Consider the following 14,900-nt stretch of genomic DNA (forward strand, 5'->3'; position numbering starts at 1 on the left):
AGAGTACCTTTGGTGTTTCATGAAACAAACTAAAATAGATGTCTTGAGCACTAGAAATGTCAAGCAAGATCGGAACTGAAAATTTGAACTATGCTCGAGACAAAATAGCTTTCTAGATGCTCCAGACGCTTTAGTACGTTGAACTATTTTTTTTAATTAACTAAATTATTAAATGAACCTAAAATACAGACTGCATAGCACAACAAATGTATTATTCCATTGTTTAAAATGGATTTGCAGAGATCAAAAATAAAGATGTACCTTTCAAAAATAAAATAAAAAACAAAACAAAACAAAACAAGATGTGTGAACTGCAGAACGGATTAATGATATCACTGATATGTATGTGCTTCAACTTTTTTGCGTACATTTAAAGTCGATAATCATTCAACTTCATAATCTGATTTTTTTTTTTTTATCAAATAAGAACATTAAGAAACGAAGGATACAACGAGAATGATTACAAAAGTTTTTCCAACATCCCCCAACAAGAGTCAGAAAGAAGAAAATGCTGCTCACTTTAAACTGTACATTCAAAATCCTGCTCATTTTAAACTTTACATTCAAAATCCATACTGATAGAGCCACATAGGCCCAACTCCAAGCAAAGAAAATGTTGGCTTAATTTCAAGGTGCGAAGTTAATATTAAGTTCATCTAATGACAGATTGATATATATAACCTTATCTTCCAACTCAAAAACCCAACCAACAATAACGTTCATTTTATAGAATGAAAATTTTCTTTTCCTTTTTTTTTTTTCTTTTGCTCTCTAAAACTCGCTAAATCTATAGGCCGGATGATGAACCCATGATTTAATCTGATTCCATCATAACCTGCAGTACTTGTTTCCAATCTTTCATAAATATAGGTTGGCAATGTCCATAAAGTAAAAAGCTTAGAAATGCACCAGGAACTTCCTCTTTTCTTGTTATGTATGTTTCCAAAAAAAAAAAAACATGGCTGACATTGCAAAATTTTTGTAGATTACAGAACATATGAGCTTAAATATGATATCAAATCAGTTAAATAACAAGAAGATGTAAGAGCCTTCGGTGTAGGGAAGGACTATAAAGCTTGCTCAGCCATGCATGGATTACCACTACTGCACTACAGAAGCTGGTTTTGAGTTCTTCATTCCGAACAAACAAGTGAGGTCAGGGAACATTGGAGGAAGAACCCTAGGCTCTGGAGCCATGAAATTTACAATCTTCTCATGAACATTATACCTGCGAAGCACAATAGCAGCAATCTTCAATAGTCTGGTCTAATATGCTCAGTGAATAATACAAAATTCCAAAACAAAACTGCAGCAATTTCCCACATGAAACGCAAAAATCTACATTTACCTTATCTTACGACTCTTTGAGGCTCGCCTATCAACAATCTTCCTCTTCTTAGACTGCATCTTTTTCAGTGAATAAAAGGCCGTCTCTGTGGATTACAAATAGTCAAGATCAATATCATTGAATATTATGCTGAAAAGAATAATCGGTAATTAAATATTTGGAGGTACTATGCTATCGTGCTCCATTTTGGAAAGTTTTAAGAACTTGAAAACAAGAGGCAGTAACCGAGTAGCCCACTAGTAGAAACAATTTAGTGAAACAGCCAGATCAATGATCTCCACACTACAAATACAGAAAATCCTCGCTGACTATGTCGCTCACTTTAAAGTTGGTTGTCACTGACTTTAAAGTTGTTAGACAGCTATGTCCCTCGACTCTTCATATCTAAAGCAGCAGTTTAAGAAGCATAATTATATAAGCTACAAGGATATTACCAGAAGATGTTGGATCAATTGTCTCAAAAAATTCTTTTAGTAATTGCTGGTAAAACTCTGAGTCATCCAAAAGTTCAGGGTCACCATCAGCTTGGGCAGCAGCATCAGATTGCGATTCCTGTCAGATTAAAGGAATATAATTACCCAATTTGTGTAAATAGGCACCCACTTTTGCGTAATATCTAAAAACAGTATGGTCATAATTTACTTCCCTGTCACCAAATTGTAGCTAAAACAAATCAAAAAATCATGTGCACTGGATATACATTTTCTTAAGACAATTGACCTAAACAGAAAAATAATGTTTAACGTTTATCTAATGACTTGTTTTAAATACAATATTATAAAAATTCTCACAGGTTCCACACTTCCACTTGCCAGTTTGAAATGATTAAACTGAAACATACTAGATAGAATTGAATCTGATGACGTTGACCCATGATGGGTATAAAACTAACAGCCCTGATGCAAAGAGGGCATGATTCATCACTATATAGTGGTGAAAGAAAGAAAAAATCAACATCGGGGCCATCCAGAAACAAACACTATAAGTGACCCAAAAAAGTCAAAACATTATTTTTTTTATAAGACTTCAGGCAAGATATATCAGTTTTATAATCTGGCTCCATCCCAAACATTGGATTTTCAACTTGCTTGCAAATCAAAATAACACAAGGTAATATAAGGGTCATTATTTGCGATGTAATTCACATACAGGATGGGTTTTGAAAGTAGCACGTAGTTGAATTAAGTAAATTATATGCAGTAGAATAAATCACCTCTCCCTTCGGAGTATCCTTCCCCTTAAGAACCTGCCAATATGTCAGGTATCAGTAGATGTACATAATTAAGGGAAGTTATCTCATTAAATGAAGTATGAAGTGCAAGTCTGTCATAGAGGATTCACTATTTCCAATTTAAAGGGAGATTTAACATCTTACAGTCCCAAATACACCAACTGCTGATCGCCTCATCTGCATCTGCCTAACCATTCTGCTTGGATCTCTCATATAGGCAGCAACTTGTTGGCTAATACTCTGCAATTGGAAAAGGAAATGAATGCTGTCAAACATTTGGCAAAGCATGGTCACAAGTCACTTATAAGCACGGCATGAGTCAATCATAGGGTCCAACCTGATTAAAAGCTTGTAATCGGCCTTTAATAGAAGCAGCACCTGTGTTGACCTGTGCCCTCGTTTGCCATTTGTCAATTTCTTTATTTCTGAAAGTAGCTATTCTATAAAATGCAGCAGAAAGGTCTTAGTTAGCTCAAGTCAGAATTAGAAGATTTTAATGCAAAGGATAAAAGAAGTGTTTGAGCATGAACAAATATATTTTTTGATAGGAGAACAGCCAAGAGTAGCATATTGATTCTAAATGTTTTACAACAATAAAGATATAGATAGGCATTATGTTCCACTGCTGGCTCATTTTGAAAGCTTACAAATCTACTTTTTAGTACTGTAATTGGAATTGTTAAGAAAATCAACCAATTTTAATTGCTAGAGGAATATCCTCTCGTTCCATCTGTTATAGTTACAGGAAACTTCATAGTATAATACTATAAATAGATGGTGTATTAACTCTAAAGAATAATGGTGTATACTGGGGAACTGAAAAGCAACAATACTAATAAGATTTAGAATCTACTAATTACGAGAAACTTCAACACAAAACTGTGACCAAAAGCTAATTTTACTGCTTTAGATGGATCAGATTTGAGAGTATTTGGCAAAGAGTCAAAACTCAAAATATCAACAAGTGTAGTTAAAGTTCAAGGGAGCAAAATTTAGAATATGAATTGAGTACCTTGAAAGCCAGATAGAAATCCTTGACCAATCCTCATCACCATCAACACCAATGTTCTTAGATGGTTCTGAATGCTTACATCGTCCAGAGTTACCTTTAGAACAGGAAACACATTAGGGCAAGCAGTACATGTACATATGCAGTATGAAATTAATGAAAAACTCAAAATAGTAACTAGGACTATCAATTAAACCGAGCTAACCCAAAAACCAAGTTTGACTTGACTTTCAAGCTAGTATTTATAACAATTCGAGCTAGCAGGATTTCTGGGTTGACATTTTTAGTCCAACCAGCAGATATTAGTATTCGGTTAAACCAGGGTTTAGCCTAAGATCAATCTGAATAACAAAGTAATGTAATATAATAGTTTCTCGTCTATACATACCAGTTGTTGCATCTTGTGTGATAGATGGGTTCTTTTCAACCAAAGCCTGTAACAACAAGCTTAGCATGATGAGACAAGTGGTACAGACATATGAAAATATTAAACAAATTATGAAAATGTATAAAAACTTATGATATTACTACAAGCTAACCATACCTCTTGCAGTTCCAGAAGAGAATTCAAAGTTTTCTTTGATGATGTAACTAGATCGGAATATGCTGCATTCACATCCTCATGTGATCCACAGAACAGAGACCTAACTGGCTCCTGCAGACAACAATTAGGTATGACGTATGACCATAATGCACAGAGCTAGAAGAATATGAAAAAATTAGCCTGCTACAACAAACCTGTGGTAATCTATTTGAACTTGAGAATGCTTTCTGAAGCAAGAATCTGAACTCAAGAGTTTTGTCCCAGATAGCCTTCAGACAAAAAAGCAAGATTTTATTAAAATCAAAATGAACAAGAAGCAGGTAATAATTTTCTCCAATGAGAACTAAAATGGCATCCAACAGTTAACAATCTAAAAGCCATTTGCCAAATACTTTAAACAATAAGCAATAATTTTTCTGGTTACATCAATGAAGAATTGTGTCTATGTGTCACAAATATTATTAACCATTTTCTACAAACAACACACCTTTTGGTTCTTCAGTGCTTGACCTTTAAGAAGATCTTCACCCTTGTGATGCTTTAGATTCTTGAGAATATCTCTGAACAAAAAGAATCCAACAAAAATGAATGAAAATGAAGAAGATCAACTCCATATATCAGCTCAGATATATGCACTTTCCATTTTCTTTATCGACAACTGACATATTAACATGTCTTCTCCTAGTAGTTTGAAAGTTTGAGACTAAACACCAATGCAACTAACCACTACCACATTAAGTCACACATTGCAACAGAATCTACATCTTAATCCTAAAGCAAAAAAGAAAAGACTGGTGAAGCATATATCTTACTGCTCTTTGTGACGAATATCCATGTATTGTTTCTCAAGGTCTTCCATCTCAGCATCTTTATTACCATTTTCTCCTCCCCCATCTTCTTCCTCCTCCCCCTCTTCTTCATCCTCTTCTTCTCCGCTACCGGATTCTTCTTCATTACCAGATTTTTCATCCTCCTCGTCCTCAAATTCATCCTCTTCTTCCTCCATCTACAATACAAACTATCAATTAACAACATACCCACCAAAATAAAATCAAATGAATACGAAAACCCGAAAATAATCTACAGAAATTAAACTAACATTTAGCTCATGGCTATCCAAATCACCATCGTCCTCAAAATCACTGTCACTTTCAGGCGCCTTTCTCGACCGCTTTGAAGGCTTTCCCATTACTTCTGAGCCCCCTGCAACTTCAAACACTAGGTTACACACGCAATCGATTCCTATAAAATTGGGTATCTACACAATTAGTGCCCTAAAGCATTTAGCTTCACGCATACAACTCCACTTCAAAGATTAAAGGCCAGGAATTTATGAACTCCGAAAATAATTGAGCTTACCTTGTGTCTTGTTCAGAAACCAAAACAGGTGATTGCCTTGGTAGAGCAATAGAGTGCTTGAACAAATCAAATAGAGAGGAAGAGTGAGGCTTTGAAGGTGAAAGACGGCGAGAGAGTTGAGAGGTCAGAGAAGCAAGTGCGTGGGGTTTTGAGGGTTTAACCACGACTCGTGTAGCGGCTCTGCTACCTGTGATTCTGTTTTTTTTTTTTTTTTTTTTTCTCTTCTTCTGGCACTACCCGTTTGTTTGGGCTTTTGACTAGGAGGGCCTGCTGGCTGCTATATGCGTTTTCCCTTTTGGGCCTGTTTGCTTCTGCCTGGTTAGGGAAAATTGGGACAGCTTCATGTTAATGGAATAGACACTCTCATTTTCTCCATTATCTTTATGTCTCTTGTCTTGCCTCTGTTCATTCTACAACATAAATCATTATATGAAGAGATTTTTGGCTCTTCATAAATCATTATATGAAGAGATTTTTGGCTCTTCTATGTGGAGTTCTCCAGAGAGTTGTTGACAATTCTATCTCCAATGTTGATATCCCTCGGCGAGCACTAAAATTGGAATTGAAGGATCGAGCGTAGTTTGTTGGACTTTGCATCGCATAGATGACTTCTTATTAGGGCAGATTTGTAGCTGATGGCGAGAATTAGATGCTACGAACCCATTGTAATAAAAAAAAATAATAATAAAAACTAAGTGTAAATTGATGCTACAAACTTGCTTAATTTTTATAGCATTAATTCACACTTTTCTAGTAGTAATGCATATCTTCCTTTTTAGATAGATTGATGAGTGCTATATTCGGTAATGAGCTTTGTATTAGTGGTTTAGATGAGTAGTACAAACTTTATGCAAGGTCAAGGGTAGTGCTAATCAGTTTTCTTTGCTGGGGTCTCACTTTTTTTTAAAGCAGTCCATTAGTTTCCAATACACGTCTCAAGAATTAAGCTCATGTAGGTGGTTCTCTTGGTAATTGTCTTTGGTATGTTGAGTAGTTGTTATGTTATGTATGATTACGCTTGAAGGTGGATAAAGTTGTTATGTTATGTCATACAAAAGTCGTTCCCAAACTTTCCGTAGAAGACATTATCAAATTCTCTTCTTCTCTATCACAACAAACTACATAAACTGTTTTTTATTTTTTGTATTTTTAATAATTAGATAAAAAAGACTTAACCCTGATCAAATTTTGTCATAAATAAAAGATCTGAAATAACTTTTCAAAAAAAAAAAAAAAAAAAAGATCTGAAAGAGAGATCATCATTATCCTCATTTCCCCCCAATTTGGGTCCAGATACAGTAAACCAAAGTGAAAGCAAACTCTCCTTTTAACCACAGTTAAAGCCAACCCCAATCATGGTTAAAATCATTGGTAAATGAATCTGGCAGCAAAAAGCTAAAGCCTACACAGAGTGACAGAGCCATCAAGAACTTTATCATAATAGCCCGATAGGCCCCATAGCTTCCCTAGTCAGCCTCCCTCTGGTTCAAGTCATGATTACCTCAACACCCTCTCTCTGTATCTGAATCTCTTTATAACAATAATAGCCCCATCATCCTCTTACTTCAAAAAGCAAAAACCGAAAGGCAGACACACACACCCACTGCCATTTTCAACCCTCCTTACCATTCTCTCTATTCTGGGGAGAGAAAAAATGGGTGACAAAAATGATGAGTTGGGGTTGAGTTTAGGTCTGGGGTTGAGTTATGGAGCCAAACCGTCTTCTTCTTCTTCTTCCTCATTTCACTTGAACCTCATGCAGAATCCAGAAACTAATCATCAACGAGTTTTTGGGATTTTTGGATTCACTGGTACGTATGTTTTGTGGGTTTTTTTTTTTCTTTTTCTTTTTCCAATCAGATCTGTTTCTCATGGTTTCGTTTGTTTACAGATCGAAATGCGACGTCGTTTCGGCGAGGAATCGACGTGAACCAGGCGGCGGTGGGGGATTTCGAGGACGAAAACGGCGTGTCGTCTCCGAACAGCACGGTGTCGAGCCTGAGCGGGAAGCGGAGCGAGAGAGGCGAAGACAACGAGGCGGAGAGGACTTCGTGCTCGCTCGGCGGAAGCGACGACGAGGACGGCATTGGCGGCGGCGACACGTCGAAGAAGAAGCTCCGGCTCACCAAGGAGCAGTCTCTGCTGCTCGAGGACATGTTCAAGGAGCACCATACTCTCAACACGGTTAGTGTCAATTCGGTAATTTCCCACTCTTCTTCAGTGGCAGTTCTGTAATTTTGGCGGTGGAAGAGGCTGTTTTGGTTGCGTTCTTGTTATTATTAATTTTTTTTTTTTTGGGTTTCAGAGGCAAAAGCAGGAATTGGCACGGAAGTTGAACCTGAGCGCAAGACAAGTGGAGGTGTGGTTTCAGAACAGGAGGGCAAGGTGAGAAATTTCCTCACTATCTCAAGGGTGGAATTGTCATTGACATATACCAAACAAAGCACACTTTGCTTCTGTAACTTACCAGACTGCTTTCACTATTCTCATGTGTGTGCATTCAATGATATGAGTAACTTGTGGTTACATGCAGTAAATGGTCAGTCTGATTATAACTGCCCACCAAACCCGTTTGAGTAAATTTATAAAAAAAACTGCACTGTTTGATTTGAAAGTTGGGTTAAAATAATGTGTGGATGTTCTAGAATAGGAAGTGTATGTTATTGGTTTTTGGTAAATGGTTTATGAGGGGTGACTTCTAGTAATGAACTGTGCTTTTTGGGTATTTGGTAAATGCTTCAAATATATATTAATGAACTAGGGCATTGAAATTAATTTTGAATGCAGGACTAAGTTGAAGCAAACAGAGGTGGATTGTGATCAACTAAGGAAGTGCTGTGAGAATCTAACAGAAGAGAACAGGAGGTTGCAGAAAGAAGTGCAAGAGCTGAGGGCACTCAAGCTTTCGCCACAGTTCTACATGCAAATGAACCCTCCCACAACTCTCACCATGTGCCCTTCATGCCAATGTGTGGGGGTCTCATCCTCATCTTCATCTTCTGCTAGTGCTACTACTGCTTCCTCCACAGTTCCGGCAACCAGCCCAACTGGCCACCCAGGGCAGCCAACTATCCATCGGCCTGTTCCAATCAGCCCGTGGGCCACATTGCAGATCCCACAGCATCGACCAGTTGATGCACCCGCACCTGCATCTCAGTCGTGACAACTTGTTGGATGGGACATTAAGAAAGCTGATGCCTTTAGATTGACGTTTTGGTCATTAGGAGGTAATGGGTGACAAATGTATATGGAAAGGAAGGGAACTGGTAGAAAATATGGTGAGGGGTTAGTTGTTAGGGTATGATTTTGTTGGATGAAAACCCCCACCCCCTTGTTACTTTGTTCTTCTCAATTTTGGGCTTTTACTGATTGGTATAGCCAAAATTATATAAGTGAGATGGAAATAGCTAGGGTTGGTGGACAAGCAAGAAAGTGATGTTTATAAATGGCAACTAGTAGGTGTAGTAATGTAGGAAAAGTTAAATGGCACAAAAGAGTCTGAACTTGTCTATCAAAAGGGTGTGATTTAAAAGCAGGTGAACATTGAAATTGACCATATTCCATCACCTTTCATTCCTTTCAACATGTGGTACAAATGCAATTCAGTAATTGGCTCAAAGTAGACCTAATTTGTACTTTTATATTGCAAGTAGAAATACAATAAAAATTAGTCTCTTTTGTAGAGCAGGTAGAATTCTCTCATATCAACGGTTTATGACTTCAATAGAAACCAACACAATCAACAACATAATAGAAACCAACACATAAAAGATGGAAAACACCACTAAGGATTTGATATTGAGATTGCTCAGAAGCAGAAAAAATCAGTACCAAGATACAAAACATGCTGGAAGGGCATTTGCTGGAAGTTACAGGGGGACAGCAGGTGTTCTAGTTTGTTATACATTTAGGCGAGGATATCAACCTTGTAAGTGTTTACCAGAAGAAGTGATGGAAATCAAACTGTATTCACTGTGTCTGAAAGGGAACGTAGTATGCATCCCAAACCAGCTCTCTCCGTCAGTTTTTCATGAATCCGAAGGCACTGGTCGCATGTGGGGCGGTCTCCAGTAGACAAGCCTCTATACAAGTACCTTCAATGATAGAAATTTCAACACTGTAAGATCTCTTATAAACAATATGCACCAAAGATGGGGGAAAGAAGATCCTTGGAAAAGGTACCGTAATTGTGAAAACTACTGAAAATGACAGCATAAAACTGAATACATATATAGAAAACAAATAATAAAAGATCTAATGACTATACTGACTTTCTGAAAGACAAGAAAAAAGCGTTCCATATATAATGACAGATTATAAGTACTATACTAAACTATATCCAGATGTTTACTTTCAGGCACTTTTCGGTGTTTTTTTTTTTTCCCTTGAAGATCAATTATATCACCCAAACTTTGATAAGCCATGAATGCAACCATCTTTTCATGATAATATCAGTCTCAGAATAAAATTGGTGCGAAAGGTAGATGAAAAAATGCATGTTAAAATCCATGAAGGTGCAGAAGGATGCAGACATGCAGTGTTGTTACAAAAATCACAAGGAAAACTGGTTCTTATTTCCCCTGATTCTCACCCATTAATTACACAAGTTATTGAACCCTTTAGAGTTATAAGTAACTTGAAGCAATAATGGTGGATACTGAAGGTTCTTTGTTGCCTAACAAGAACAAGTTGAAGTCCTATGAATAATGCAATTGCGCAGCTACCCCCCACTACAAAACTTGCTTATAACCAACACCATCTAAAGGTATAAAGATATATAATTCATGCAAGAAGAACCAACCCCAGGATGTACAATATCATATCTACCTACTTCATCAAAGCATATTCATTTCTGTAGCTCAAGATACTTTAAGCATACCCTATGTGCACTATGAACTTAGTCGAAGAACTACCACTAGCTAAATAGCTCACTGAATCCTACACTAGCAAAAGTAGGTCCTTGTATCAAACTAAAATCACCTCTGAAACATACATAAACAATCTAAATTGCACCATTTTAATAAATCACAATTCAGTGTTATCCACATAAATGACCTCAATGAAAGTTCATTATAATAATTAAAAGAAGAAATTGCGGATTACTTACTTCATGAGAATATCATAGTACTCAGGATCCAAAGAAGAAAACATTCCATCAACATCTTTTATAGCCATAATAGCTCTATGCACCATTATCCAATTCGCAGACTGAACAAAAACGCCAAAATTTCTCATCAATTTCTCTCCATTTCCACCCCAAACAGACCAAAACCAGTAAATTAAACACAGTAAAATACCAAAATTGCTCAATTTTCTACTGGCTCGTCAAATTTCTAAGGCATTACAAAAAAAAAAAAAAAAAAAAAAAAAAAGATCAGACCTTGCATCGTTCGTCTCTGGTGTTGGGAGGCGAGCCTTCGAGAGCGGTTTTGAGAGCTTCGACTGGTCTGTACCTGAAAGGAGAGTGGAACAAATAGTTGAGAGGGTTTGGTTAAATGTCAAAGAAATGAGGGGGGTTGCAGAGAAAAAGGGGATTACTGTTTGAGTAAGCTTTCGATCTTTCGAGATTTGTGCTCGATTCGGGCGATTATGGCCTCTGCGTTATCGGCTTCCACATGTTCGTCTGCCATACTCAGCTCCTCACTGGGGTTTTGAGATTCTGGGCGATTGGAAAAGACCAGGGAAACAGAGAGTGATCCGCGCCGTGATTGAACGGGGTCGTTTTGTCTGGAAGGGAATCAAGGGATTCTCTGTTCTCTTTTTCTCACAGTCCCTCTCTGTCACCAAACCAAGCTTTAACATCTGTCTCTGTCCTTCCATCTCACCAACTTAAAAAAAAAAAAAAAAACAGAGAGAGAGAGAACAAGGCCTCGGTTGTTTTGCGGATTTGAAGACTTGAGAAAGGAAAGTTATTTCTTTCCTTTGTTTGGTAACCACAAAGTCCGGAAATGCTTTCTTGACATAGGAGAAAGTTGGGGGTAAACTCATTCCACTCAAACTTCATGGGATTGAGTTTCTCATCCCATTTCCCAACATTAATTGCAATAATTTTGGACAATAATACCCTAGCATTAATTGCTTGAGTACCCTTGGTAGTATTGAAAATTCATTCCAGGTTATTTTTATTTTAAAATAGAAGGGTATTATTGAAACATTGATATATTTTTACTTTTCTTTCCTGCACCAACCAAACATCGGAAGGGAAATCAAATGATCTTTCCTGGATGCTTTCCCTACTTTACCAAACGCAGGAAAGGAAATCTGACAGGAATTTTAGTTTTCCTTCCCTACGGGAAAGACAAGGGAATCGATTTCCCTTCCGTGAACCAAAAAAAAAAAAAAAGAGAACAAGAGAGAAGTAATGTCAGTAAACAACTTGTTATGATCGTAGGACTATATTAATGGCACGTTTATTTACTTGGAATGAAAAATAATCATGAATCGGAGACAACTAGAATGGGAGAAGAAAGGAATTGGTATTGATTCCGGAGGAGTTTAACCCATCTCCCCCCTTCGTAATTAAATTCCTGAGTATTCAGGAATCGATTCCTTATAAGGAGGTGAGACCTACATCCATTCCGATTTCTTCATATATTAGTAAACGCAGGAATACTTTTATCCATAATCATTTTGATTCCTTTATGTGTTAGTAGACGTAGGAATAGTTTTACCCGTAATCATTTCCTCTTATTTCAAGTAAGTAAACGTGCCCTAAGATTAGACGGAATTCTATGAATGTATGGAGCCGGTATAAATTTATATGAAACTAATGTATTTTTTGAATCAATCTCAAATTGAGTTACAATTTCATTCATCACATATCAGAATGATCATTACATGTCCTTCTGCTGCCATCTACATACATATCAAGAAGTTGTGATAATACACACAGTTGTACATAGAAATGGATTCACTCATTAGATATCAAATGCATAAATTACAGCTTGAATCCTCATTTAGTGCTACTTTAAAAGATACGCTGAAAACGCATAGAAATATCTCTCTAAAAAATAAAGAAATTATTGAAAAATAGAACTAATAAAAATAAAAATAATAAACAGCCAAAGGCCTAACCACCTAAGGGATAGCAAGAACCCAGGTCCAATCAGCTAGCCCGGCCCAACTCCCTCCTCCACCTCCCTGTGCAGAGAAGTCACGCACACACCGTAGACAACCGCCGCCCATGGCGATGATCATACCGCCGCTGCCTAGGTCAAAGAACACCATCACCACTACTCGGTCACCGGTCAAAGGACGATATCAGAACGCACACCAGACCCGATCCAAACTGAAATTGGAAACATTGCACCCCAACAGTCCAAAGAAACCCATTGATGACGCCAACATTAGAGAACGTGATTGAGCATGTAAAGAGTTAGGTCTTCAAGTAGTGAACATGATTGTGACTAAATACTTCACCACAAGTAAACATGGTAGTTATTTGCATCACCTCAGTCACCATTAAACCATTGCACACACGTACAACTTTCAGATTTCAAGAGGCAATCAAGGCTCCAAAGTGGAGGGAAATCTGCCGCTAAATTTTTTAAGACTCAGACGACAGACATTACTTAATTCTGTTGTGCAATGTACTTCTGATAAAAAAGTTATCACTTTGTAGGCATTCACACAACAGAATATAAAAAGTACCGTTGTGCAATAAAGCTTACTTAAACACACAACGGATGATTTCTGTTCCGTTGTGTGATTAGTGCTGTGTGATTAACTTTTTTAGTAGGGAAGTAATCAACATTCTGCAACTTTTTATTTGTATTACTACACAGAAGCAACAAGCAGATTCAGATTGTGGCTGATACATCCATTATAAAAACTACAAAGAGAAGACAGACAGATACCAAGCTAGTAAGGAGTAGCTAGGAAACAAATATCGAAAGACACACAAGGAAAAAAAAAAAAAAAAAGACCAAACAATTAATATATAGCAGCTATCAAATAAAGCGTCCAGACCTCTTCCAGCGTCTGATCCTTCCCATTAGTCTGATCAACGTTCCAACTATCTCAAGAAACATCACAGGCCTCCTTGTGATTGCTACGTCCGCAAGTACCACTCCCACCACCAACCCACTTCCAAATCCCGACAACACAAATTTCCAATCAAATTCAATTCCAAACCCTGAACTGCTGTCTTCTGTGCCAGAAGGTGGCAGTTGAGCCGGGGTATCAGAATTCCCACATTTCTTTGGCAATGGATCTCCACACAGCCCGGAGTTTCCCTCGTATGAAGTGACATTAAACCCTCTGAGTTGGGATCCACTCGGTATAGGACCTGTGAGATTGTTGTGAGAGACATTGAATTTTGCAAGGAATGTCAGTTGCGCCAGTTGTTGGGGGATCTCTCCTGAGAGCTTGTTATTTGAAAGGTCCAGTGATTCAAGCTGCGTTAAGTTCCCCAAAAATGATGGGATTCCACCAGTGAGAAGATTATTGGAAATATTGAGTGAAATAAGCCCTTTTAGATTCCCAATCCAGTCATCAATCTTCCCTTCAAATTTGTTGCTTGAGATATCAATGACTGCAAAGGCTTCTTGAATCTTTGAATAGTATCTGTCCACTCCTTTACTCGTTATTGTAATCGTGGAACCATAAGACAGAGTGATGACACCATTACCAGATTCGTAGCTGATATCAGCGTCTATGTATGTTGTCTGGCTGACTGTTACATTTGGTCTCATGGCATACTCAGAGAAGATGTACTCAGCTAGAAACTGGCCAGTGAAATTGTTATACGACATATCTAACAGACGCAACTTTGGGAATCGTTGATTGTTTTTAGGCTTTCCTATCACTCCATGGAACCCATTATGCCGCATTGCCAAAAGTTTTAACTCCGGAAGAGTCCCTAACCAAATGGGGAAGACATCACTCAAGTTATTGTTTGACAGAATCAAAGTCTCAAGCATCAGACAATTCGCCAACGACCTCGGTAGTTGCCCTTGCAATTGATTTTGACTCACATCAAGCATCCTTAAGTTGCTTTTGTTGGTGTATGTTTGGGGAAGAGTGCCATGAAACGAGTTATTTCCAAGCAGCAAAAGTGTCAGATGGTCACTAAAGTTTCCAAAACACTGCGGAATCATGCCACTGAAGTTGTTATTAGACATATCAAGGGCCAGAAGAGAACTCAGATTGCAGATCCCTGGTGGAACTTCTCCGGCAAAGTTGTTATCCTGAACTTCATAGCCTAAGGTGGATGCTGCCGGTATTGGGAGTGGCCCATGGAACATGTTGGACGAAAGACTTAAAAATCGTAAGTTAACCCAAGGAAGGACATCTGGAAGTTGCTCAAAGCCTGAAAGGAGGTTGCGGCCAAGGTTGAAGTACTTCAAACTTTCGGTGCTCATGTTCCACATCCATTTCGGTACTAGGCCATGGATTTTGTTTTGATCAA

At 37.8% G+C, this 14,900-nt stretch overlaps 4 protein-coding genes across 7 annotated transcripts; 1 reads left to right on the forward strand and 3 right to left on the reverse strand.

Moving 5' to 3' along the window:
* Positions 1 to 884: 884 nt before the first annotated feature.
* LOC133714981 (uncharacterized) lies at positions 885 to 5,704 on the reverse strand. 3 transcript variants are annotated; one of them, XM_062141274.1, is made up of 14 exons: positions 5,492 to 5,704; positions 5,232 to 5,341; positions 4,945 to 5,138; positions 4,620 to 4,692; positions 4,327 to 4,401; positions 4,133 to 4,243; positions 3,977 to 4,022; positions 3,592 to 3,685; positions 2,917 to 3,019; positions 2,724 to 2,819; positions 2,562 to 2,594; positions 1,783 to 1,900; positions 1,349 to 1,433; positions 885 to 1,228 (listed from the first exon to the last, which is right to left on the reverse strand). In XM_062141274.1, exons 2-14 carry the CDS (start codon positions 5,319 to 5,321, stop codon positions 1,102 to 1,104), a joined length of 1,245 nt encoding a protein of 414 aa, XP_061997258.1. In that variant the 5' UTR covers positions 5,322 to 5,341; positions 5,492 to 5,704; the 3' UTR covers positions 885 to 1,101. The 3 variants fall into 3 exon arrangements, with proteins under 3 accessions (XP_061997258.1, XP_061997257.1, XP_061997256.1); XM_062141273.1 differs by having other exon boundaries at positions 5,232 to 5,374; XM_062141272.1 differs by having other exon boundaries at positions 5,232 to 5,335; positions 5,492 to 5,703.
* Positions 5,705 to 6,982: 1,278 nt separating this feature from the next.
* Positions 6,983 to 9,119, forward strand: LOC133717932 (homeobox-leucine zipper protein HAT3-like). Of its 2 annotated transcripts, none has more exons than XM_062144692.1 (4): positions 6,983 to 7,302; positions 7,383 to 7,690; positions 7,797 to 7,876; positions 8,279 to 9,119. In XM_062144692.1, exons 1-4 carry the CDS (start codon positions 7,146 to 7,148, stop codon positions 8,652 to 8,654), a joined length of 921 nt encoding a protein of 306 aa, XP_062000676.1. In that variant the 5' UTR covers positions 6,983 to 7,145; the 3' UTR covers positions 8,655 to 9,119. The 2 variants fall into 2 exon arrangements, with proteins under 2 accessions (XP_062000676.1, XP_062000677.1); XM_062144693.1 differs by having other exon boundaries at positions 6,990 to 7,302; positions 7,383 to 7,675.
* Positions 9,120 to 9,256: 137 nt separating this feature from the next.
* On the reverse strand, positions 9,257 to 11,260 carry LOC133717933 (actin-related protein 2/3 complex subunit 5A). Its single transcript, XM_062144694.1, has 4 exons — positions 11,030 to 11,260; positions 10,872 to 10,944; positions 10,599 to 10,699; positions 9,257 to 9,585 (listed from the first exon to the last, which is right to left on the reverse strand). The coding sequence occupies exons 1-4, from the start codon at positions 11,119 to 11,121 to the stop codon at positions 9,450 to 9,452; spliced, it is 402 nt and encodes a 133-aa protein (XP_062000678.1). The 5' UTR covers positions 11,122 to 11,260; the 3' UTR covers positions 9,257 to 9,449.
* Positions 11,261 to 13,440: 2,180 nt separating this feature from the next.
* Positions 13,441 to 14,853, reverse strand: LOC133716549 (receptor like protein 27-like). The gene has a single exon (XM_062143246.1). The coding sequence runs from the start codon at positions 14,851 to 14,853 to the stop codon at positions 13,441 to 13,443; it is 1,413 nt and encodes a 470-aa protein (XP_061999230.1).
* Positions 14,854 to 14,900: the final 47 nt, after the last annotated feature.

The sequence above is a fragment of the Rosa rugosa genome, chromosome 6 (assembly GCF_958449725.1).
Source record: "Rosa rugosa chromosome 6, drRosRugo1.1, whole genome shotgun sequence".
In the NCBI taxonomy this organism is placed as follows: Eukaryota; Viridiplantae; Streptophyta; class Magnoliopsida; order Rosales; family Rosaceae; genus Rosa; species Rosa rugosa.

Bases quoted from the DNA above. Each gene is read 5' to 3' on its own strand.
- LOC133714981 (XM_062141274.1), bottom strand. From the start codon at position 5,321: ATGGGAAAGCCTTCAAAGCGGTCGAGAAAGGCGCCTGAAAGTGACAGT. The intron at 4,244-4,326 runs GTTTGTTGTAGC...TGTTGTCTGCAG, and splicing joins GTTCAAATAGATTACCACAG to GAGCCAGTTAGGTCTCTGTT. The intron at 3,020-3,591 runs GTACTCAATTCA...TGCATTTTATAG, and splicing joins ATTTCTATCTGGCTTTCAAG to AATAGCTACTTTCAGAAATA.
- LOC133717932 (XM_062144692.1), top strand. From the start codon at position 7,146: ATGGGTGACAAAAATGATGAGTTGGGGTTGAGTTTAGGTCTGGGGTTG. The intron at 7,303-7,382 runs GTACGTATGTTT...GTTTGTTTACAG, and splicing joins TGGGATTTTTGGATTCACTG to ATCGAAATGCGACGTCGTTT. The intron at 7,877-8,278 runs GTGAGAAATTTC...TTTTGAATGCAG, and splicing joins TTTCAGAACAGGAGGGCAAG to GACTAAGTTGAAGCAAACAG.
- LOC133717933 (XM_062144694.1), bottom strand. From the start codon at position 11,121: ATGGCAGACGAACATGTGGAAGCCGATAACGCAGAGGCCATAATCGCC. The intron at 10,945-11,029 runs GTAATCCCCTTT...CTCTCCTTTCAG, and splicing joins ATCGAAAGCTTACTCAAACA to GTACAGACCAGTCGAAGCTC. The intron at 10,700-10,871 runs GTCTGATCTTTT...GTTTTTGTTCAG, and splicing joins CCAGAGACGAACGATGCAAG to TCTGCGAATTGGATAATGGT.
- LOC133716549 (XM_062143246.1), bottom strand. From the start codon at position 14,853: ATGAGCACCGAAAGTTTGAAGTACTTCAACCTTGGCCGCAACCTCCTT.